Source organism: Sparus aurata, chromosome 6 (assembly GCF_900880675.1).
Source record: "Sparus aurata chromosome 6, fSpaAur1.1, whole genome shotgun sequence".
NCBI classification, from domain to species: Eukaryota; Metazoa; Chordata; class Actinopteri; order Spariformes; family Sparidae; genus Sparus; species Sparus aurata.
Window position 1 is genome coordinate 32,316,739 of NC_044192.1, and position 26,688 is coordinate 32,343,426.

A 26,688-nucleotide genomic window follows, 5' to 3' on the forward strand; every position below is an offset into this window, starting at 1 on the left:
AATTACGCATTATAACCCGTGCAGTCATTCTTTCCAAAATACGATAGTTTTAAGCCTCTGGTAGGTGCCAGAAAATACTATCTAATTCTTGTTCTTTTGGATCCTATACCAAAGTTTTGGACGTTGTAAAAAATCACATATACTGTTTAAAGATAAGATAAAATAAGATAATCCTTTGACAGCATATTGAACAGCATGTCTGCAAAGGAATGTGCTATTTGTTTGATTTATTGTGAGCTGATAGTCAACAGTACCAACATAATTCAGTCAGTACTCCTAAAAGCACAGAGTTGAGTACCCTACTTTCCTGGTTAGATAGTTTAACATTTTCCATCTAGCAGCGCTGCATAGAGCTCCAGTGTTGTTGAAAAAACTGTTTAGAATGAGCCACACTATTGCACTGGGTGTCATTTCCCCTCACTGTGATTCACACTATAGTTTATTTCGAACTCAGTCCTTCATAATTGGTCCTTTGGGGTTGCATTAGTAAGGTGTGTCATGGGCTTTTGGCTAAGAACCACAGACAGGACAGGGAGAAAGAATGTACTGAAGGACAAACACACAAATTGTTTTGTTTTTTTCTTGTGATTTGTTGACAGTGATAAAACTTAGCCATCGACCATCTCCAGTGATAGATTTACTGTAAGTTTATGCTAGCTGAGAATAAACTTTTACATGTTCATGGAAACATATTTATAATTTCAAGAAAGAGAGAAAGAAAAATCAAATACAGAGCTGTATCAGCTCATATCTCGGCTCACACTCATCAAATTGTGACTTTTCCTTTAAATTCAAGGTCAAAAGTCGTTTTTGTCATTGTAAAAAGCTAAAAAAAAAAAAAGGCGAAGCATCCCTGAGCTGCATAGTGAGGAATATAGAAGTAAATAGAAGATGGTAGTATTAAAAAAAGGATAAAATAACATAAAACAGTACTGAAAAGATATATATATATATATATATATATATATATATATATATATATATATATATATATATATATATATAAAAAAATGTTTATTAATAAGATAAGCATCAAAATAATTGTCAACACTTACGTTTTCACCAAATTACATGTCAACAGTAATCATTGTAGTTGTGTGTACATGCAGTGACAACAGAAACTGTCGTGAACACATTTGATGCCGGTGCAGCCTGTCTTTTTGTGATGCGGGTTCGCTTAAATGTGGACGAGTGTGAGCTTTTACAAAACCACGGGGATCAGGTTTAGCACACATCTTACCCATTTACCCTATTGCAATATCACACTCCCTCTTTACATCACCCACAGCATAAGTGGAGCAATAGCACCTAAGCTCAAAACACATCCATCACAAATGGAAATATGGAAATAGGAGTGGCAAAACCCATGAAGAATTCCCTTTTTTGTCTGTGTGATTTACATCAGTGCAATTTCTGACGGTATTGGGCACAGTTAGGTGAATGTATTTTGTTTTTTTTGTTTTTTTTTCATTTAAAAAAAACACATCAGAGCATACGATTCAACAACACAATGCTTCTCCTCATCTTAAATTAAGGTTCATAAAGCTGGTGCTTCTTTTAAACAGTTGTATCTGTTTAACATGAATATAGAAATGAAAACCAGAATGGGTACAAGGGTTGTCAGAAAGGTTCACAGTCTCAGGAAAAGTCAAATCGGTGTAATTCCAGATCGTATAGTAAGATCACAAAGTAATTACAGAGTTACGGATTTGCAGCTTTGTCGTGTGATTCAAGCTGAAACGATGAGCTGTACAACAGAGATCGCACATTGTTCTTCTGATCTCAGACAGTTTAATCCGTACACGCCGCGTGACACTTTTGTTCTAAAACTAGAAACCAGAAAGTTTCTAATCTGACAAAGCCTGAAGCTGCCCCACTGACACTGAAATTCGTTTTGTCTCGCACTGAAAAAGTGTTTGGCGCTTGTACTTTCAAATGAGCTTTACTGCATTGTAGTCGTCACAGTAATGAAGCAGTGAAAGCGTCCACGTCCTGTAATAGAGTGCTGAGTATTGTCCATGTGTCCCCAGACTCGGTCTTCCATTCATCTCGAAACCGCTCCAGGATTTGTGTCTTGGTGCAGCAACGAGAGAGTCTTGGCTCTGTTGTTTCTAGCTTTAGAAAAGTCTTGTTCATCCTCGCAAATCAAGCCTGAGCTGATCAGGATCATAGGAATGTATTACATATATTCTATTTTGTGCTGGATTTTCCCTTCAACCCCCTGCTGGAAACATGTCTGGCGTGTCTGAGGCCCAGGGATGCATGTTAAGCCTCGCACCCAGCTCAAACACATTTTCCCTGCTGCAGAGTTCAAAGAGCAGCTGTTTTTTTTTGCCCCCTTTATTTCCCTTCTCGCATGGACTATTAGTCTATTGAAGGGGTGTTGTGTTGGTGTTGTGTTGCAGCATCTCTGGCAAGTAAAAGTTCAGATCAATCATGTTTGCTCACGGAAATTGCTGGGCTGAGGTTTGGAAGGATTGGTACATTTAATACTTGGGATTGAGCCAGCTTAGAGGATGACCTAATCAGCCGTTTCCTGTCAAGGTCGCTGTGCGGTCCTGTCAGAGCCGCCGCCGCCGCCTCCTAAAGATGGGTTGCAACAAACAGACAACAGCTAAATCGTGTTCAAAGTTCATTAATTGCACATTCCGCAGCAGTGAAGTTGACAGTTTGAGCTGCAGTGTTTACATTAAATGCCACAAGCGGAGTTATGTGCTCCGAATCGTTCGCACTAAACCTGAATCAAGGGACGCCGAGGATGTTTTCTTTCTTCAAAGAGGAGAATACAGGGAGCCGGTGACATCAATTCTATTCCAGGCACTCAGCTGAATTGTTCCTTTGATAAATATGGAGTGATGAATAAGACACATTAAAATAAAATAAGATAAAATATATACATACAGTTTATAAAGAAATATTCACCAATATCAATCTATCTATCTATCTATCTATCTATCTATCTATCTATCTATCTATCTATCTATCTATCTATCTATCAACATCTAGCAGATGTGTCTCTATTTCATGCCTATATAGAGTTTACTCGCCATTCAAAATTAAAGGAAACAAATAAAAAATATATAAATAAAAAAAAAAAAACATAACAATCACAAGATGTCTTAACAAAATGATTATTTAAAAACTGGATGGGTATTTAAACCTGATAATAAATCTAAATTAAATCTAAATCTTCCAAGGGTCCTGGCATCTATGTGGAAACCACTTAGCACACCACCCATCAAAACACCGTTGTAGACCAAGGAAACCCACAACGGCACTCCCCGATAACAGTTAGTGTGTGTTTTGTCCGTTTTATGTTGAATAAATAACATTTTTTATCCGAGTGTAGGGAGGTGGAGAGAGAATCTCTGTAACCATAAATGATTTTGCACAGCAGTAGTAAATCAATGAGTAGCAGCAGATCCATGCCACACACTAGCCAGCTAACTGTTACTGCAGCTTTTTCTCCGTCTTTTTGCATCGTACGGCAGTGGGCAACTGGTGTAACCAACTGTAGCAAAGCAAGAACATACAGAAACAGAGACGTGATAACTTGATATCAATTTTTATTTGTTTGATATCACGGTTCTTGTCAATAATGGTTATTGGTGACACCCCTACCCCCAACATACAGAACTCAAAATATAACCCTAACCCTGACCCTATCATAAGTAAGTTTACCAACACAACCCTGTATGTTCTTTGCTAAAAACCAACCAAACCACAACCATTTGACAATGTTAATAACAGTCCAAAAGTCATAATATGTCAGAGTATGTGAACTTTTTGTCAGCTCACTTTAATTTGACAGTCTAACCGGACGTTGTATGTTACGTATTGCTGCGAATTCGACCACAGAGGCTTTATTTTGACAGTTATAACTAGACATTGCATGTAATGTATTAGTGCTAACCAGCTCATCACATGCAAAAGTGACGCTAGAGGGGTAGGTAGAGTTTCATAGTTTACAATATAGTATAAATATGTGGGACTTGGGATACAATAGCATACTACATTGACATAACTACATAAATTAACAATCTGATCAACTGAGCAAGAGTAGGGGCAGTTGTAGGGTATGCTTCTATTTCTTTCTTTTATATGTATATTTTAGATTTTAGAATGCACCACATATTCTAATATTGAATTGAGAAGTGAACTGAAAAAAATTACTTTAATTTTAATTATTCAAGGTGAGGTGTTTACAAAGTAAAAGTTCTACCATTTTTTTTTTTTTAGCACAATACAGAGCAACGCTTAAGAAAAAAGGAACAGACCGCCCAACATTCAGAGCCTCATGAGCCAGATGGCGTGGTATTATGCCACTGTGTACACGGCCTGTTGCTACATGATTGCATAAAGCATGTGCCTTACAAATGGAGCTGCTGTTGTGGCCTGCTTGCCAACATAAATCATTGTAAATAGAATTATTAAATAATCTAGTTTATATGTGTTTGATGTAATCTGTTGCGCTACACTTCCCACAGAGAAGGACACACAGTGACACAATCATGTTATTTGAAGTTCCCCTCATGCTGCTTCCTGTCACCGTTCCTGAACTAGTCTCCATTTAATCTTAGTTAGAATGTGCTCGAGTTTCCTAGAAATTAGAGTATCTGTCACTTAGCAGCTTTAAAGTTGTTATCTAATTGGCTTAAAGCGACAAGAGCTGTCATAGGGCATTCAATTTGTCACAAAAGAGCACTGGAAGCTTTGGGTGAGCAATTATCTTTAACTACCACTATGTTTAATTACCACACACATACTTTTAGGGTCCTTTCAGGGATTCACAATATCTTCCTCCAACTGGGTAAATTCTTTATGCGTTTCAACATGATGACTCGCTCGGATACATCAGAACATTTTAAAGGCTCAATTAGCAAATCCAGTCGAATATTTGAGAGCAACATGGGTAGAGCATCAAATCCACAGCTGACTTCTGCAACATTTGGTTTTCAAGCTGTCACCCTGTTAAACCTTTCAGTACGGATACAATGCAGAGCCTCTCCGAGCAATTATGACTGTGGAAGGGCTGCTTTCATAATTGACAGGATCCCTTTTCAGAACCAGAGGGAGCCACTATCAGAGCCCGATACGTAGGTTTATGCCGCCAGTCGACTCCTTCTCCTGTCCATTTCACATTCTTGCTCCAGTCGAAGGTGTTACCTGTCCGTAAAATATTTCTGTTGATTTTTGTTTTGTTCCACTTCAGCTGCAAATGAATCGCTGCTGTGGTCCTGTGAGACTGCAGCCACCCCCACTCCCCCCCCCCAACCCCACACAGGCTCTTCTCTATTGTGTGTAATAATAAGGCTCTGGAGAGCATACACTTACTTATAACTGAACCGGAGAGGAGCCACGAAAGACTGTTGTGCTACATATTTTGTCTATGAAAAGAAAAAAGTCTGTGGAGGCACTTTGTGAGTGCTGCAATGTCCAGCCCACAAATAGCCTGCTGTTTGTGAGACACTTCAGTGTCGGGTAGGCGGGTAAGCAACACAGTCTGACATTGTTTTTCATGTAATCAGCTCCTACATATGTATTACGTGGTGATCCTGTACTGACTCCAGTGGCCACAGCAACCAACATAGTTGATTTTCTGCCACAAAACAAGCAAACGAGTCTATTCTATAGGGTATATTATACTGTAAAAGATGCAATAAAGCAAGAAAATAGCACAGAGATAACGCAAAACCACTGTCAGTGTTTTCTCAGAAAGGGTCTTATGCCTCAAAGGCCCAAAATTGGCACAACAAGGAGAGTTAAGATAGGAGTGCACAAAAACAACTTTGCACAACTTCTGTCTACTGTACGAAAGGGCTTTAGCAAACCCCCCCTCCTTCACATCAAAGCTGCTTTCTTTTCCAAATGAAACAATGCTCTGTTTTCCCAGCTGAACCTGAAATTATTCAGAGAAAATTAAAAAATCAAAGCAGAGGGAAATATAGAACTTCTCCTCAAAGAAATAATCAACCGCTAAATCACCTTGGGCCCTAATCAAATCTGCATTGTCCATTTTCCAATAAGGTATGAAATGCTCCTTTTATGCCCGTTTATCCATGCACAAGCTCTTGTTGCTCTGATGGTTATACATCATTGATAACAAATAAAAGCGTCTGAGCTCTTTTTGTGCTCCGGCTGAAGTAAGTTATGGCTTGAAGCCATTTTTCTGAAATGACTGATTTTTCCTCCCACCTGGGTTCCTTCTAATAAGGTGCTTCTGTGTGCAGCGATTGGAGAAGCTGTTGCCATTTTAAGCGAATTATACCCTTCGTTGATCACCCCTAACACCAATGATTATCATGTGGACTAGTCTAGAATACACAAGCGTGAAGACAAGGTTGCAGGCATTTGTTTTAATTGTCGCACCATAATGATTAAGTAGCATTTTCATGCAGTTTGACTGGGGTCTGGCAAGATGGATGGGCTGCAATGCTATCTATTCTCAGGAAGTCAAGTCCTTGGCAGCACAGTGGTTCACTGCTGCTTAGATTAACACTAAACTGGGGGGCATGATTTCTGGGCTCTGTCCACCTTTTATTTCTTTCTGTTTCCATACAATCAAATGTACCGACTACGCAGTCTGGAATGTTTCCATCTCCCCAGTCTGCACAGAACAATATTTAATTTGTTAATGTAACTGTTCATTCTCCTCATTTTTTTTAGGTGGAAATTGAATGGCACAGAAATCAGTCCCAAATCTGGATCTCACTACAGCCTTTCTGGAGGCAATCTGAGAATCAGCCATCTGAACAAAGACCAAGATGCCGGAACGTATCAGTGCCTGGCGTCCAACTCTTTTGGGACCATCGTCAGCCGAGAGGCCAGTCTAACCTTTGCATGTAAGTCTTGTTTTTTTTGTCTGACTCTCTCTGGGCAAACTTTAGTGGTGTTGAGTTCTGATAAAAATATGGAACTGAAAAGAGACACTTCTCTCTGGGGGACAGTTAACTCCCTGTGGGTGCTGTCTAGAGATTACTCGAAGTCATCACAGCAGATAAAATAATCCTACGAAGAAGTCCGTGTGAGGTAAATAATAGAACTGCTATGATTGCTTCTTTCTACTATTAAAGAGCCAGTGTTAAAAAGTGTATTTTATTTTAATCGCACCACTCTCATAGTATCATTGTCTGCCGCACAGGCAGCAGTTCTCACAAATGGCTCTAAAAGCCCACCGCAGACTCCTGCACAACACCAAATGAATAAAAGAGCCAGATGTTCTCTGCACAAGTTGGTAGGGACCGAAAATAAAGCTAAAATAGAGTTAGTATTGTAGTTAAATTCAGATGGCCAGAAACAAGAATACAAATGAATACTTATGTTGCTCCGTGTCTGTAAGATGAATAAAATGTTCACCCTGTCAACTTTATATGATAGTCATATGCCAGTACTGCACTGGCAATAGGCCATCTTCAAGCAGAAGTACGGAAGTATTCACAGAAAAAGCTGCCGCTTTAATAATGAATAATAAATACATCTAATATGTACCTATTACTGTCAATTAAATGTAGTGGAGTCAAAATCAGAATCTCTCTCTGAAATGTAGAGCTGTGGAGGCATAAAATAACATCAAACGGGCAAATTCAAGTAAAGAACAAGTATCTCAAAATTGTATCTTCCACCTAATTTCAGTTTGTATTTATCTAAAGGTTAGTTTTAGTTGTACACTAGTTGAGCATGCTGCCTAGTTAAACCATGGTGTATGGAAACACAATATACATTATTTTGAAACCACTGCAAAAAAGTAACACCAAACTAAAGAAAGACAACATTCCAAGATGCACAGTCAGCACTATAGTTTTGCAGATTAATGTTTCTTTAATGACTAATTTTCACCGATTTCCGACCATCACAATGATAGATCGCTTGACAGATGTTGATGAGGCTAACTGACAGCCTCTGGACTTCATATTCCTAAAGCAACAGGAAGTCAATAATTGCCTACTGTAAGAGCCAGTTATTGGTCGGGCATAAATGATGACATTAACAGCAAGTGAGTGATCGCTTGCTCAGATTAGATTCTGAGGTTTAGCGTTTGGGGACAAGGCCACCAATATGTCTCGGGCCCATTTGTTTGGTCCCCTGGACCAGTGAGAAGTCAATCTGCAATCTGATTCTGCTAGTGGATTCCCACCATGATAGGATGACAGTTCCATCAATTGTCGGGCTCTGACCTTACCAGCCTTCAGTTGTTGTCACAGAGTCAGAGTGTGCATGTTTGACCGAGTGTCATCTGTCTTCTTTATTACTCTTGGTATAGCTTAATTAACTCCACAGCATGACTGAACGGTGAAGGTTCAAGTGAATAATTTAAAGGTCAACTGGTATTACTGGAGAGTGTCATGTAATTCTTCATGAAAAATTTAAGGCAACTAAAGTACAGGAATTTTTCTCCTGCAGGGAGGCAGGCGTAGATATTCTGCCCCAGTAACATGGACTACCAGTCAAATACACGCCTCATGTACTCTAGGTGCAAGTGGTGTTTCAGCACCTATTCCATTTCCCTCCAGCAAAGACCATGACCTTTCGTTGGTAATTAGTTTTACGCATAATTTGACTGTAATTTTGACACCAGACATACTTTGAGCATACTCACACCTCTAATAAGCCTGGTGGTAATTACAGCTGTCAGAGCAAAAATGGGAGTAATCATTTTGAACTATGAAAATGTGAATCTGCTACACCTGAAAGGTCAAAAGTCACAATATTTAAAGATCATCAAATCTTTGATCTAATTTTGCACTGACTTCAGTGTGTCTTACTTCCTGTAATTCATGTGTTTCCTGTTTAAATGAAATTACACATAATGCATTGAGGGATCAGCTGTGAGTGTGTATCAATAAGATAAGGTAAAGCACTGAAGAAACTTGTATTTGATCAAAGCATGAAGGGGTGGGACTGTGAAATGCGTGATACTATTGGTTAACTATTGATTCATTTTGAGTCAGTCCTGCTTAAATGTCTCTCTGGTTTAAATATCCATTAGAGCACCAAATGTTTATAATCCATATCTGAGCATAGTCCCAAAGAACTATTTACTCCTGACCTTCAGTCTTCATTAGGAGCCAGCTGTGTTGGGGCTGAGAGCCACAGACAGGAGGGTAGAAAGTTTTTAGTGACAGACCAACACACTTCTGGTTTGTATTTTCAAGGAATTTGTTGACAGCCAGAAAAACTTAGGTATCACTCGTCGTAAAGAAAACAGTATTCATACTGCCTTGTCACACTGGGGACAAGACTTTAGGAATAAACAACACAAGATGCGATAAACTCAGCACTGACAGCTCTGACCACTTCACTGACAGGTAAAGAGAGGCTGCATTCACTGGGCTCAGCTCAGCTGCCTGTCGCAGGGCCACGTCAGGTCCCATGAGATGAACAAACACACCAACCGATCGAGGAAGCAGCATTTTGCAAATGATTGTTCTTATCAAAGAGTCTGGTGGATTTGAAGAAAGCACAGACAGATGTGTCTGTCTGCGCAAGGAGGTTACCCATCTCAAGCCATATTTGTCGTTGTCTTAAAAATGTAGCATCTTTTTTCACATAACGCAGGGTGAAGACATACATAAGCAATCATAAAGTCCGCCATTGACATGAGGAGTGAGGTGATGTCCGATTAGAACAGCACGATCGATCAATAACTTGATTCAAGGTGCAAGAAGAGACCAGAAAAATGTACTTTATTCCAAAAAATTAGGCCGCTTTTTTCGCCATGTAATTTCTTTCCTTTCTGCTTGAAAGTACTGTTGAGAAAAACAACAATTCAAAACAATTAATATACGTGAAATGAGCGAAAATAGAGATAATATTCTTAATGATGCTGCTAACCAGCAGAAGTTTAGACTACTTTAGCCTACTGTATGCTTGGATCAGTTTAAGAGCTTAAAGTACAGACAAAGAGTACATTTAAACAGTTTCCTGCGTGCCATAACAACAGTTTTAAAGAGAAATGACAGAACCCCAATTTTGTCATTCATTGTGAACGGTCCCAGTGGTATGTTGAATCATTCTCTAATAATAGAGGCAGGCAGGCAACAATCTTTATTTTTCATGTGATATGCCTTTCTCCTGTCACCCTCTATGATCAGCTTCCTGACCACAAAGCAAATGTTTTTTCCACTGGAATGGCCAAGACAAGCATGACCCGAGTAGATTTGTAGCCTGACCCGGGAATAAATGTGATGCTGCAAACTGTATGGCATCAGCTTTCTGTGTATGTGTTTCTGAACAAAGCCGTGTGATTCAAAGTCAATATGGCCATATGTGTTATAAATGATAGACATTGTTGGAGATATGCCATTAGATAGATGCAGCACCAACTTGATATAGTGTACATTTTATAGATTTTTATTTACCAATATACTGTATTGCAGCTAATATGAGAGCTCTGGTCAAAATATGAACATTACGTTTAATCAGAAGTAAAATATCTTTCTTCTACACACTTTCTTCTATGTCACTGCACAGTGATGGGCAGTGACTCTGCCAGCTATTCCATTCCTCCAGTATGAGTCGGGCTCATCCTGACAGTTCCTTTTCTAGAGCTTCATGAGAACAATTCACTCTTTAGCACTGACGAGGAGCACATTTCAGTATGCAGCTCTGTTCTTGGGGGTAAGGACCAACACAGGGTCAAATGTGATCAGGATTGTGGGAGATTTTGTACAACTGGTACAGTATAGTGATACTGATTGATATAGTTCCTCATTAAATGACGAAATATATGTTATATTTTATATAAGAGATTGCATTGACATTGATATTAATTGTATCACTGTCTTGTGTCAGACCCTGGTGGTGTAGCATTACGACAGCCGTTTTGAGGCTGCCCATATAGACGTTGACATTTGAGGTAATACATCTCTCACTTACAGCAAAACACAAGATTTAGTATCATTCAGATTAAATCCATTTGGGATATGAAAAACAAAGCTTTGTCATGTTGGCTATAAATAAAGCTCAACTAATCGATATTTTAGGACGAACAAAAATAAGTGTGTGTAATGTTGAAGGTCTTGATGGTAGTTAAAACCCACATAGAGATGTCGGCTCTGTGGGTAAGAGGACAGAAACTCAACTCTACAGAAATCCTAATAAAGCTCCTTCCACTGCTAAATGTGTAAATAGATCACTTTGTGCTTTAGCTGTCACAGTGGAAAAAGACCAAACATCTTTTTAAGGTTTCAAATATGTGATTATTTGAAACCTGATTATGATTATGTGATTTTTTTTCAATTAAGTTAAAATGTAACCAAATGATCCTCCAGTATTTATCTAAAGATGACCATGATCAGAATAAATTCTAAACTACTCACAATGTAGTCTGAAATACACTATATTGTGACTGAATTACAAATATTTACAGACTGTTTATGTTTCTTATATTATTAGTCAAGTGATCACATAATGTATAAACTGGGGCTTCTAGATATCTATCTGTAATTTTAACGTGAAAGAAATGCGCTCAAACATTTACAGTCTGTGAAGTTTAGCAAATTTACCTACATCATTATTGAATGCACTCATAATTTAATTGGAATCTGCCAAGCTTGGATGTTATTTGTTGCATTAGTAATTTATTATCTGTATGGAAAGGCTGCGCGAAAAAAATATTGTGATCCCTCGGAATTGTGAATATTTCTTCAGGCAAAATCTACTAAGTGCTTGAAGTTAAAAAGTGTTTGAACATGTACTTCACACATTGCTGAGGCTAAGTGATTCCAAACTGAAATAAACTTCTCGTTAATCACAAGAAATTATATTTAATTTAAAACTGGGTCTTAAAATGGATAATGAAATCCTGATAGTGAGTCATTGGGAGCAGAACTTCCTGGTTTCAGGAGAGCTCAGTGAACATGCTCTGACTTCTAATTTAGTCATTTAGCCCTGATTGTGATGGATTTCTGCCTAATGTTTAATTAAATAAGCATCATTGGTGTCTTAATCTTGTTCCTAGAGGGTTATCTTTCTAAAATGCATTATCAGTTTTGACTTCACAATGCATCATTTCACCATGATAATGGTACCATTTCAGTGTAGACATGCATGTAGGTCTTCCTTTTTACGACTACATTGTAATCCCAAAAGATTCCGCTTGCAGTTTTCTTTTTAATATAATAATACCCACCACTTCATTATACATTTATACTTAAGATACTGCTAAAAACAACTGAAAACCCTCAGTCTGAGTTTCTCTTTTGCTCTGCTTCCTGAACATGTTATATATTCTGGAGACAAGAGTAAACACACTGTACAGTGTAACTCTGCTCTTCTGCAAAATGATATTCCTTGGTTAACACTTGTTAGTCTACATGCTCCGCGACGCCTTCAAGGTTATCCTTTGAAATTGGCGGTACTCCAAATCCTTCAGCATCCCCCTCCGTGTCACAAACTTTTGATGGATGATGCTACTCCTCGCAAGGGTTGTGGCTGTCTACCCCCCGAGGCAAGGATAACTGATGGGCGTTGGGCGCTTCCACTCAATACTCACTGCCCTTGATTAGTATGTCTATTGATTCTATATCAGTGATTATGTAAAAGATGTACAGCCATAATTCAAACTGATGAACAGGCTGTATATTCATTCTTGGAATTACAGCGTGGGCCTCTCGCACGGGTGGCACGGAGAGGGCCTTGCTTTGAACGCAGTAACAAGCTTATTCAGTGCTGAAATTTCCACTAGCCTTTTTATGACCACAGAGTCAAGAAGGTTCAGCTCCATAGGTCACGAGGAGGTCCGGAACATTCTTGGTAATGGAGCTCGCCTTGTTTTGCGTGGGAGTGTACATGTATATTCAGTCACTTATAGAGTCTCATCAGTGTCAGACAAGCTCATATTTTGCTAAGCATATAGGAGTGAGACTTCCTGATGTCATCAGACTAGGCTTTAAAGCCTTGGGGGGGGGGGAACATGAATACCTCATTTAAATGCAAATAAATCCTCTCGACTCCTCTCAGCTGTTGTGATAATGTGGAGTGAGTATATTGACTTGGTTAATGAGGTGTAAATGGCTAATGGGTGTACGCTGGCTTTCACTTTTTTATCTGCAGTACACTACCAAGATATCACTCTCAAGGACCTGCTTTATGGTTGCATAGCTAACGATTTACTGTTAATCTACAGAACCGGTTAACATGCACAAGATGCACAAGTAGTTAGGAACTTTGTTGACTGTCTGAGATTTTGCGAATAGGGTTTAGAAGTCTTTTCTGTTCTCATTCTATGCATTATATCACTTCATGTCCAAAAGACAACCTATATACTTTAAACTTCACTACTGACAGAAAGTATTGCAGCCACTGGAAAGCAAAAAGTCCCTCAGATTAAAGTGCAAAATATGCAAAAATGTTGTTGGTCCATGAACATCGGATGTCACATAGACAGTGTTTCTGATGTGATAGCCCTACAGACAGGATCACTGTCACTTAAGTAATGTCTTATTTTATTCTGGTATGATAAAGTTGCCTATGAGCCACAGCCGTTAGGGCAAACACACTGATCCGTTAGGCCTCTATCCCGGTCCTTTGCTGCTCCTCTTGGTGTCTTGTTGCTGCATGAGTATCTCCAGGCTTCTGTGGTAGAGCAAACTGGCAGACTCTTAAAACGACTATAAAAACACAAGCACAACCCATTAACACTATGGAAAGAAAATGAGCACTGACGGACAATTGTCAATTTTAAAAGAGCACGTCCACTCGCCTGTATGGCAGTTTTTCTGTGTATTTGTCTGATTTAACTTGTGTGTTTTTCATTCAACATACAGTACTTATAATAGGTGTGAGGTTAAAATTGTCCTTAAAAATGATAAGTAATTGTCCATATCGGCCAATGTCAAACTTCACTATCATGACAAACAATTTGGTTTAGATTTGGTGTTTTTTTGCAGTCATGACTTCCTAAAATCAAGCTGGATACAATTTGGATATGCTGCCGAAAAAAAAAAAAAAACAGAATTAAATGAAAGCATCAAATGTGTTTCAGATTAATCAGCTGTATACACTTATAAATAACATCACACAAAGAGACAGTGAAATTATCTGTAAACTGCTGCATGATGCAGTGGTTTTCTACCAAGCAGTTATTCTAAGCAAACATTGAGATTAGTTCTATAGACAGAAAACATAATTTATCTACCCCATGCAAAATTACTCAGTTTATAGATGTGATAACACTATGGTTAAGGTAGAGTTAGATTAGGGAAAGGACATGGTTTGGATTCAGATAAGTACTGGAAATAATAATAAAAACACAGTTAAAGAGAGGAATGATTGTGGTCATCAGGGTAGGAAAAAACTATATAGACTAGCAACATAAATAAGAGATAGCTTTTTTTACACACCAAAAAGGACCAATGTTCCATTTTAGATTGGCTGTGTTTAAGATAAATTTGCAAGGATTATTATTATTATTATTATTATTAGTTTTATTATTATTATTATTATTATTATTATTATTAGGAGGACGGTCCTTTATATAGTTCAAGTTCAACAAAATGCACTTAACATCTCTGGACTTAGAATCAAACATTGATGGTCAGCTGCTTACCATTTTATTGAAATCACTTCCGTGTGTGAATTGTTTGTCATATTTTTAGGTTCTGCAAAACCAAGCTTTTCTTGAATTTACAGTAATTTGCTGTTTGCCGCATTAACTGGTTCAAAATGTTTTCTAATCTGAAATGAATCAGGTGCCTTCTAAAATAAGAAAAGTTAAAGGACAGCAGCAATTTCTTTTAGTTGCCAATTTGTTGTACACCTAGCTACAACTAATTGAGTCAATAGAGTAGACCTGCAACAACCCTTCTTTTCATAAAGGTTATAATATTCAATTTCTGTTGAGACTGTTTAAGAGACATGTTGATTTAACTTGACAGTCATTTTGGAGGCCACAGATAATGCTGCTGTTGAACTGCATTGCTTTACGACTAACAGGTGTTTCTAATAGCCCACTCCATATATTCCAGTGAGGGTAACCCAAATCTGAGGTACAATTCAGGAGCACCATAAACATAAAAGAGAATGAGCACCTCTCTAAAAGAGTAATAACATTTTTGTTGATGACCTTCATATATTCAGGTGTGATTATATTCTCTACCAAACTGTACAAAGATAGCTTTGACACACACACACAGGCGCACACATCATCCACTCGAAGACAAAGAGCATCCTCAAGGAGTCGCAGGTTGTAATGAATCTCACGGTCACGCTTGGACGGGCTCGTTGAAGTATGATAAGTTGTGTTGGCATTTGGAAAGCTCATATGTCTGGGATGTGATCATCAGCCTAATCTGGATCATTGTTTGTAATGCCAGCCCAGGTTTGAGCTAATTTATGCTAATGGATCAAGATGGGACATCACATTTACTTGTTCTGAAGCGATTAATCATTGTTAGCCGCTTTCCCTTTCAAAATTACACTTGAGCTTTTCTGTGAGCTCGGTGTGGAAACAAGTACAATTCAATGATTTCTGAATGAAAAATTGAGGGGAGTTATGTTCCCTGCCATTCATTTGTGTGACAAATATAATGGGTGTGTTATTTGAAACGATGCAGGCAAACTGTGCGCTTTCATGCCTTCTTTTGAGCTCAAAGCGAACATATGCACAGCTGTGTGCGCTCTGAAAAGCGTGTCTTTGCTCAACCACCATCACCTTTCGATGTATCTGAAGGCAAGGGCTGCATCATGTTGTGAAGGATTTTTTTTTGGCCGCCCTTTTCACAACAATGCTTCTTTTGCTCTTTTTCTGCCATTGGGAGTAGATGGAGGGGGAGGTGTTGGGGGCGCTGGATTTTACTGCTATTGCAGCATGCTTTCAGCACGGGCGAGGCCACATATGTGGATGTGGCAAGGGACTATCAGTGGCTTTAGAGATGTAGACATCGCCACTTCACAAATCACAACAGCTTTGATCTCAGCCAAAATAATGCCAAAAAGACTTTTTTTTTTTTTTTTTTGGAATAAATTCAGTACCTCAGATGTCTCTTGCTCTTGTCCACTTTGTTCTATAGGCTCATATTTTGGGGAGGCTTGGGTGCTTTTATCTAACCTTCTATCGCGCCTTCAGATGAAAGTAAGTGGTGGGGATACTCATGAAAAGCTTCAGTCACCATTTTGGAGTGGCCAGATTGTTCTGACAAGACTCAAAAAGGAGTACTTTGTCCATCGATTGAAGCTATGTTTGCTTTAGAAACGTCTTCCTATCTGTGGCTTTTTTTGTTGCTCATCCGAGAGTTAAAAAATAACTAATGCAGGACCTTCACCAACTTCCTTCAATAATCTCTTTATCTCTAGAGGGTAAGAGGGTGAGCATGCGCGAGTGAGTGAGCAGTCGCAAGGGCTTCGTGGCTCCCCCACCGCGTGTCAAACAAATGGATTAAAACCTTAAAAGTCTATCTACAGCCTCTCCTCTTACATTACTGAAAAAAAGAATAAGCAGGTGTCCTAAAAAGGAGCGCATTTAACCACTTGGTAAACAACGGACGACGTGCTGGGTGAGCGTTTACCTCACAACAAACAATCAAAAGATGCCAGAGACAATTGTCAGCCTCGGTGCCAAACTGACTGATCTGACTTCTAAGGTGGATAAATTAGTTGACCTGACCACCGCCAATAACATACTGCTCAACACTGTGGTCAAAAGAGTGGAAACTCTCGAGACAAAAGTTGAAACTAATGCAGGGGCGCTACACGACTCTGGAGTCCAGTTGATTTCTCAGGATAAGCGCATCACACATTTGGAAAACAAACTGAAGCAAGCCATGGACGTGATTGACCAGCTTGAGAATCGACATCGCCAAAATAATCTGAGGTTGCTGAATGTGCCAGAGAAGGAAGAAAGCGGCTCGACAATGATTGATTTGTTGGTCAAAATCTTTATGGAGAAATGGAAATTGCTGCTTGTTGCAGACGACTTTGAAAGAGCGCACCGCATGGGACCAATCAGAGACAATCAGAAACACCCGCGGGCCATAATCTTCAAGCTACACCATTTTCAGAAGAAACAGCGAATTCTCAACGCGTGTAAGACGAGCCCAGAAGACTGCGATCTCAGGGTGGTACCTGATATATCGGCACAACTTCAGGCGAGGAGATCCGAGTTCTGGCCGCTGAGGAAACAACTGCATCAGCTGGGACTTAAGACTTACTTTCGGCACCCGGCCACCCTCTGGGTGGAGGACGGGGCGCAGAAGATGAGCTTCAACTCTCTGGACCAAGCTCAAGAGCGGCTTAAACGACAGTACCCATCCATAAATTAAATGCTACAATATGTGTCTCCATTAATGGGTTGAAGACGACAGCGAGGACACAGTGATGTACTTAACGGTAATTAATGGACTACGCAACACACACAAGGACTTCTTTTTTCTTTTTTCTCATTTCCTCTGCACTGCACTACCAGTGCGCAATGACAACCGAACACTCCTCCCGTTATTTTTCATTTATTTATTTTTCCGCAAATATTTTCTTACCCCCCAATATTGAAAACACTTATGCAAAAATATCCATATGGAACATGTTTATGTGTGCGTGTGTGTGCGCGCGCGTGCCTGTGTGTGTGTGTGTGTGGCAGGGGGAATGGTTACATGCTAACTCTGAGGTCGTTGTGTGTGAAATTTTGGTCGCATATTAATTTTGAGGTGTGATGGGGTGAAAGGGAAGGTGTATGTGTTGCCATTTAACCATTGTTGACTTGACACATGGAAATACAATTTGATCTAAAAACTATAAATTAGAGCCTGAAGGAGCTACAAGGCCGAGCTCCATTGTGAATTTACTTAAGGGAATGAGGTGGGGGGTGAGTGATCGGCATTGGGAAAGGGGGGTGGGCAAGATTTGTACAGGTGAATATTTTATATTCATCAGTGACAGTAATGACTAGTTTATCTGTCTTATCTTGGAATGTGCAAGGATTAAATGGGGTAACCAAAAGAGCTGCTTGTTTAAATTTTATCGATAAGAATTATGTGGATGTGGCTCTTATTCAAGAGTCACACCTTACCAGTAAGTCAGTGAAGAGCTTCAGCAACCCCAAATATGAAGTTCTAGCCTCATCCTCTGTGGATGATAAAACAAAAGGTGTGCTGATAGTTATTAGACGTTCACTGGACTTAAACATCATTGATATTGGCGGTGATAATGAAGGTAGGATTGCCTATGTAAAAGTAATAATGTCAAATATGAAAATTATATTTGTCAGTGCTTATGCCCCAGCTGATTATGACAAAAAATTCTACTCAGAACTATCCAATTTCTTAATGAATTCATCAGATTACTATTTAGTCATTGGGGCAGACATGAATACCATAATAGACCCCATGTTAGATAAATCAAATCCTCGAGTGGGAAGTGCCCAGCTATCCTGTTCAAAAGCACTACAACAGTGCATGTTAGACCTTAGTCTGGTGGATGTGTGGCGATTTTCCAATCCAGGAGCTAAAAAGTACACTTTTTTTTCCAATAGACATAAATCATATTCTAGAATAGATTACATTTTTGTATCTAATGCATTAATTCCAGTAACACAAAAATCTGACATAATTTTAGCTTCTCTATCTGATCACCATGCAGTTAATGTTACATTTTTATTTCCAACCATTAAGAAAAAAGCGCCTCGTTGGAGATTTAATACTACGTTACTTTTAAATAATGATTTTTGTGCTCAATTTAAATCAAAACTATATGAATTTATTTCAGTCAATGAAGATTCAGTGGAAGACTGTAGGTTTGTTTGGGAAGCCATTAAAGGTTTTATGAAAGACAATGTCACATCTTTTGCTTCAGCTTTAAATCGCTCACGCCGACTAAAAACTGCTGAATTTGAGACATATTTGACAAAATTGGAAAAAGCTCAACAAATTTCCTTCTGTGCTATACGAGCAGTTCAGCTTGGTCGGGTGAAAAATGAACTTAATGCACTTCTTAGAAAAGACGCAGAGTTTCTTATTCAAAGGTCCAAAGAACATCATTATTTCAATGGCAGTAGACCGTCACATGAGTTAGCTATGCGCCTTCGCACTAATGAGAGACGAGCATGCATTTCTGCAATACAAGCCGCAGAAGGCAAGATATGCACTACTCCAGAGGAAATTAATACAGTTTTCTTAGATTTCTATAAAAATCTTTATATCTCTGAAATCTCATTCGGTACCGATGAGTTCAGACAATTTTTTAGTGACCTTAATTTGGGAAAACTGTCTAGTTCAGAAGCAGTGGACTTGGGAGATAGTATATCTTTAAAAGAACTATGGGACACAATACAGGAGATGAATTTGGATAAATCTCCGGGACCAGATGGTATTCCCATTGAAGTGTATATCAAGTTTTGGCCTGAATTGGGCCCTATGCTTCTGAAAATGATAACTACATCAATTGCAAAACACTCTTTTTTAAAACAAACAAATACAGCACTAATATCACTTCTGCTTAAAAAACATAAAGACCCAATATTGTGTTCCAGTTACAGGCCAGTATCTCTAATCAATACAGATATGAAGATATATGCTAAAGTACTGGCACGCCGTCTTAATAAATATTTAGGAAAACTAATTCATTGTGACCAAACTGGGTTTGTGAAAGGCCGATTCAGTTCAGATAATTTAAGAAGACTGTTACATGTTTTACATTTTACCCCAGACTGTTCTGATCTTTTGACCTCATATGGAATCCTAACTCTTGATGCCGAGAAGGCGTTCGACAGGCTCGAATGGGACTACCTCTGGGCCTTACTAGAGCAAATAGGACTAGGAGAATCTTTCATTGGCTATATTAAAGTTCTATATGCGAATCCAGGAGCAATTGTTTTGGCAGGTAATGTATGCTCCTCACTTTTTTCAATTCATAGAGGTTCACGTCAAGGATGTCCATTGTCCCCTTTATTATTTGTGTTAGCACTGGAGCCCTTAGCCCAAAAAGTACGCCAGTCTACTAATATCATCCCTATTACGATAAAGTCCACTATTCATCATATATCTCTTTATGCAGATGATGTACTCCTCTTTATCAGTGAATTATCACAGTCACTTCCTCATATCTTTAATTTATTCAGGGAGTTTAGCAATCTCTCTGGATATAAGATAAACTGGCAAAAATCGGCACTCTTACCGCTAAAAGATAATGGAGAGGATCTATCTCAATTTCAGTTGCCGTTGGTAAATCATTTCAAATATTTAGGAATCGACATCTTCAATAATTTGGAGAGTACTGTTGAGAATAATTATAGTGCATGTTTAGATAAGATCAGAACCAACTTAGGCAAGTGGATGGCAAAACCAATATCATTCGATGGCAGGATCTCAACAATAAAAATGATGGTATTGCCCTTAATCAACTTCCTGAGCTCCATGCTCCCTCTGAATCCTCCAAAGGGATTTTGGGATAGACTGCAGAGTTTGATCAGTGAATTTATATGGAATAAAAAAAAACCAAGGCTCAAATTTGCAACGCTGCAGAGAGAGAAATCAGCTGGAGGCTGGGGTCTTCCAGATTTTAAAATTTATCATTGGTCATTTGTATTACGTACTATAAAATCATGGTTAGACCCATCAAATTCGACATCTTGGCGCTCTTTGGAAACAAAGCTAATACATCCATGTAGATTACAGGATCTAATCTTTACAGATATTCCTATCAAAAAAGCCAGAACACTTTTTGGTCCGATTGTTGAAAATGTTCTGGTAACTTGGAGACTGGTGACCGAGTACACCAACACAAATAATAAATGGCATTTTCACACTCCAATATTTTACAATCATAATTTATTGATAGGTGGTCGACCAGCAGCCTACCCTATATGGTCAAACAATGGGATCCATATACTTGGACAATTATTCAATTCTAATGGTCTCCGCACATTCGAAGATTTGAAGGAACAGTATAACTTATGTCGATTTTCTCGCTTTCTATATTTTCAGCTTCGTGCTGCCATGAAGACTTATGGAGTTCCATGGAACTCAGAGCTGCCTAAACATGACCTTGTGAAACAACTGTATAATGCTACCAACACCAGGGGAACTGTATCAGCATTGTATACCCAGATTCTGCAGGCATCTTATAAACCAATGGCAATTCAAATATTTTGGCAGAAAATATATGCTCTGATAAACTCTGAAATATCGTGGGAAACAGTATGGAATAATATCACACGGGCTTCAAAAAACCCTAATCATCAAACCATACATCTAAAAATTGTTCACAGAGCATATTTTACTCCTAAACTCAGACATACAATGAAATTGGAATCATCCCCCTTCTGCCAATTATGTACGCAAGGTTGCCTAGGCACCTTTACACATATGTTTTGGGAATGCCCTGCAGTACAGTTGTTTTGGTTACAAGTTACTAAGTCCTTATCTAAAATTCTTAACAAGGAGGTTCCATGCTGTCCTGTACTTTGTCTGCTGAATGATAATTCTCAGTTTCCTATGTCAACACATGAAAAAAGAGTTTGGATTTCTGGCTTAACAGCTGCTAAGAAAATGCTGGTAGTACGGTGGAAACCACCACACGTTCTATCATTAGATCACTGGTGGCACCTCCTGATAGATATTCTACAACTAGAGCTTTCTGTTGCACGGTCTCATGGGGCAAAGGATAAAACACTAAAATCGTGGTCAGAAGCTATTATAGTTGTTAAGAATCTTGCCTATGAAAGGGTGGGTTAATGGGTGGGGGGGATGCAGATCACTCACCAAGGAGGGAACGATTTTCTTTTGAGTTATGTTTGGTTTTGTTTTGTGTTATTTGTTTTATCTTTAGTCAATTAGGTGCCAATATGTGATTTTGGCTGTGGAGTACTTTGGGCTGGGGATTGGGAGTATGGATGAAACAAGAGTATGGGTGGAGGGCCTTGTGGACATGCAGGGATCTGGACTTAAGTGAGAGAGTGTGTGAATGTGTTAGATTTGGGGTGGGGGGTTGGGGGGTTGACTCTTAGACGTGAGAACAAGTATGGCACCTTTGTTTTTGTTTTTTTTATTTGTTGTTTTTCTTTTATATGTATGCTTGTGTTTGTGTATATGTGTGTGTATGTGTGTATATATATGTGTATGTGTGTATATATGCATATGTGAACATGCGTGCGTTTGTGTGTGTATGTGATTTTTTTTTTTAAAAGTTATATATATATATATATTTTTTTTTTTTTTTTTATTTTCCCCCTGTTTCTTCCTTTTGGTGTGTGTGTGCTCTTCTTTTCTGTCGCTGTTGTTTGGATTTATTTCGTTATTGTTTTTTTTTTGTGTTTGCTCTTTAACATACAGTCAATAGTATATTGTCTGCCAACGGGGGAATACACCTGAATGGTCTGTATGTTTTTTTTATTTTTTATTTTTTATTTTTATTTTCTGCTTTTTATTATACTGATTTACATTTTTTGCTATATGTTGACATGAAAAACGAATAAAAAATTGTTAACAAAAAAAAAAAAAAAATAACTAATGCACAGCCAAAATGATTCATATGACTGAAGGCGCAGAGGTGAAGGAAAACCAGAGCAGATATTTCCGCTCTACAAGCTCTCATCACTGATCTCTGATGAGCAACGCCAACCAGAGATGAAGCCAACTGACAACAGGGAAGTCAATTAGCCTTGCTGCAACATTAATCACCTCTGATTGACAGTTAAAAGATAACCAGACAGCTAGCGTTCCTTAAAAGTAGCAATGTGTAAAATATGACAAGCTATAAAAATAAATTGCCTAATTCAAGCACGGAGGCCAGATTGAATTCCGCACACGCCATAAACCTCCGAGAAAGCATCCTAAATTCAGATCTTCAAACATCTTTGCCCTGTCATTCCTTTTTCAGCACTTTTAAGAGTTGGTCACCACCCGCCACTGTTGATCCACTGTCTCGCAGCCTAGAAAATATGATTTGGAAGGACAGTGATTTGTGGCCTAAAAATGACTGTGGACAGCAAATTTGTCATCCAATCTATGGACTGCTCTCAGATGCTCAATTATTCTGGTGTGGCATGTTGTTTTCACAGTAAGGAGCGGAGACAAACAAGTACATAAATCAATGAGTGGATTAACATGTTATGAGCAGTTTAATCCTGCACTTCTTTTCTCCACTCTGAAGGTGTGTAAATAATTCCCACTTGAGATACCGGACACAAGAAATAGACCTCTCACAAGATGAATCGCCTAGTGCAGTAGATATAGAAAAGGTATCATGGCACATTGGAGCCTTTAAATGGTGAATTATGGAGCTTTGTAAAACTGTGCGCAGCACTTTGTAGCCCTGATGTTTTATCACAGCATACCGGGGAGTCATAAAAATGACTTCACTTTTACAGAATGTTCAAAACATGACTTTAAATTTGTCAATAAGGCAGCAATCCACATCATAATGGTTTCATGACCCCTAAGAACAAAGTAATGTCAGCTTGCAACACCTTATCACAGGAATGTGACAACAGTGACTGTTCCTGTCCTCAGTGTCACTGTAACATGTAGGCATGAGGCTCTGGGGATTTAACAGTCGATGTCTGGCTCAACCTTCAGAACCACAGCACCCCTAATATTGGGTATATACACTCAGTGTAGATTGCAGTTGTGTCAAGATATAGTATCAGTAGGATTGAGTAGTACTAGTATCAGTAGTATTTAGTATCAAGTAGCAAAAAATGGGAATAGCCACATATGTTTCAACATACGGGCGGCAGTAGCTCAGTCAGTAGAGACTTGGCTTGGGGACTGGAGGGTGGCCGGTTCAAGTCCAGCTACAGACCACAGTCCAGCTACAGACTGGTAGCTGAAGAGGTGCCAGTCCACTTCCTAGGTTACTGCCGAGGTGCCCTTGAGCCCCCAATGTGTGCTCCCCGGGCGCTGACATAGCAACCCACTGCTCCTAGCTTGTGTGTGTATGTACTTAGAATGTGCAGCTAGTGATGGGTTAAATGCAGAGGACAAATTTCAGGTGTGTTTCATGTCTGACAAATAAAGATTCTTCTTACATCATCATCTTGGTGAAATTATTTTAGTAAAAAAACAAACAAAAATAATCAGCCAGCCTTTTTTTTTCGTCAGATCGTTGTTAATTAATTGTTTGAGAGAAATTAAACTGGATTTTGAGAACTCATTGACGTTGGTGTCTATCCACTCACCTGCTCAGAAACCCTGTGTTGGTTTTAGTCACAGTATACTGCCACACCAGACTACTTCCTCAGCAGGTGGTGGCTTTCTCACAGTCTCGCAGTTTATCTCCTCAAGTTTGAATTCGTTGTCACACACCTGCACTCCCTCGACACAAACACAAACACTCCTTGATGAAACCCTCCGTCGCACTGTGACTCACTCTCTGTTGCAGCTGGTGGCCAACTGGAGCACAAACACTACCAGTTACAGTCAGCTCCTGGGGAGAGGGGTCACACCGCCACCCGGCCAGCGCGAACCTCGCTTTTTGTTACACTTTCTCATATAAGTGTGTCTGGACAACTTGCTTTTAAATGTGAAGTAATCCATAGTGTCCTCTGAGTGTACACACTGCGAAAGGTATTTGTGCTGTCCAAGATGCTTTTCTCAGCTCCTGTAGCTGACTGAGCTGAGGTGCAAACATCCCAGAGGCACACAGAGGAAAACAATAGCGAAGTCTTGCAGCAGTTGTTTTTTTTTTTCACAATAAATAAAAATATCACAATAAATCTATAACTGGAAGCTATTTTGGACAATATAGTAGACACTCTACTTACCTTTGCCTCACCCTGCTGCAGTCTGGCAAAATATACACTAGTATCTACTGCCGGCAGTCGCCAGACTCAAATGTTGGCCGTTTAAGTTTCTCCAAACCACTGATAAGCTTACATTTGTGTACAATATGTGTAATATCATGTTCACATCACATTTGTATGACATACAGTCATAACATGATGTGGAGGGGACGGAGGTGGGGTTAAAATTGTAAGCACGACAACAGTGAACCGCCCGCATCCCCTGTACAGAGGCTGTATTCCCCAGCACTTTCCAGCCAGTGTTTGTGGCGACAAGACCAGAACATAAATTTAAAAATGCAACTGATAGAAATGTAAAGTTGCAACATTTATTCTGGCGATCCGGTTGCCGCACCCTCAGATTACGCAGCAGCTTTTTTTCTAAGGCTGTGAGGCTTCTTGACTCATCTTTCACACTCCACTTCAACTTAAAATAAAACTACATTCTTCTGTAGTGTGAAATGTCCACAACTTTTTTTTTTTTATAGTCCAGCTGCATATAAATGAAAGTTGATCAATAAAGGAAACAGGGTCCAGAATTCATTCGCTGTCTCATTCTGTTTCCTGTCATACTTCACCTGTCCTGTCAGTTAAGGCCATGAAAAGGCCAAAACATATTGTACTCATAATTACTATATCTCCTCCTCTCCTCCAAAACTACCAAAACTGTTATAAAAACAATGCTGTGCAATATTACAGTGAATTATCTGTTTTGAAAGTGACGTATATAAATGTCTTCATACAGCTGAGACAAGAGTTTCTGCAAACAGTTTTCACCCCCCTGAGGTAGACGAATCAAATTGACTTTACTGTGCCAAATCTGGTATTAATCTTTAGAAAAATATTAGAAGCTGCTTTCTTAATAGAGCTTAAGAGTCTCAAATAGCTATTAGTTAAACAGGGCTCATGGGCGGAGAAAAGATTTATGTTTAAAGAAATAATTAAAGGCTGCTTCTTAATTGACTTGTCCTGCAGCCAATATGACATATATTAACTGACCTTATAGTCCTCTTCATAAATCAGTGAGCCCCATAATTTTACATTTACATCACTTGGAGCTGAACTAATCAGTGATCTCATTTGAAAGTGGATTGGTTGCAATTTTGCAATGAGCGGGTCCGCAAGGAGAGCGCTCAGGTCTGCACCGCTGCTCGCGCTGACTTGAGAACGTGCTGCGTATAAAAAACAGCAAGGTTAATGAAGGTCAATTAATCCAATTTAGATAATATGTACATATACATTTGAGACCCTGTATCATGTTCTTCATATACTCAGTCTATTTTCTTCAAAGCACGTTTATGAATGCACTCTCACCTGAAAGCACGTGTACCAAATGAACAAAACCAAATACAGAAAAGTGCAAATGGAACATGACAAATAAGACGAATTGATTGTTTTGACTCTTTAAAGCTATGTAATCAGATAGCGCAGCAACACTTTTGCCATAAATACAAGTCGTGGTAATTGATTCATGTTTTCCTATTTCTTTTAAATGTCAACAGCTGTTCTCATATCAATTTCATTAGGAAAGTATTTTTTTCGCACTCCCACCCAAGACATCAGTGCAGACGTGAAGTCTCAATGTGATGTGTGAATCACATTTACTGAGCTCCACCAGGATGTACTTCATTAGTGCAGCGGGTCCTTGGAAGCAGTTATGACCCGCGTTTGTTTCTACCAATTGTCAAAGGACAATGACTCAACTTCAACAGTACTTTTGTTGTTAAAACCATACCAGGAACAGCTTTGTAATGTTCAGTGGCTGTGGGCGTGATGAATGAAAGGTAACCTGATTACCAGCGGAGCTATTAAAATCCCTCATGTGTGACCCGCCACAGCAACCCTCTCTGCTTAGCAGCGGGGCTGCAGATTGTTGTTTGGCTCATATTAGTGGGTGTGTGTGTCACTATTGATTTCAACCTTTTTTTTTTTTTCTCATAGTGCATTTAGCTCATGCAGGACTTCCATTCATTATCTGG

General features: G+C 39.1%; 1 protein-coding gene across 2 annotated transcripts in view; it reads left to right on the plus strand.

The window, feature by feature from the left end:
• The window catches only part of cntn4 (contactin 4), a 172,343-nt gene that overhangs the window by 50,861 nt on the left and 94,794 nt on the right, over window positions 1–26,688 (plus strand). For both annotated transcript variants that reach the window (XM_030420977.1, XM_030420976.1), the window contains exon 4: window positions 6,667–6,842. In XM_030420977.1, coding sequence (XP_030276837.1) covers window positions 6,667–6,842 — 176 coding nt within the window. The remainder of the gene's footprint in view (window positions 1–6,666; window positions 6,843–26,688) is intronic.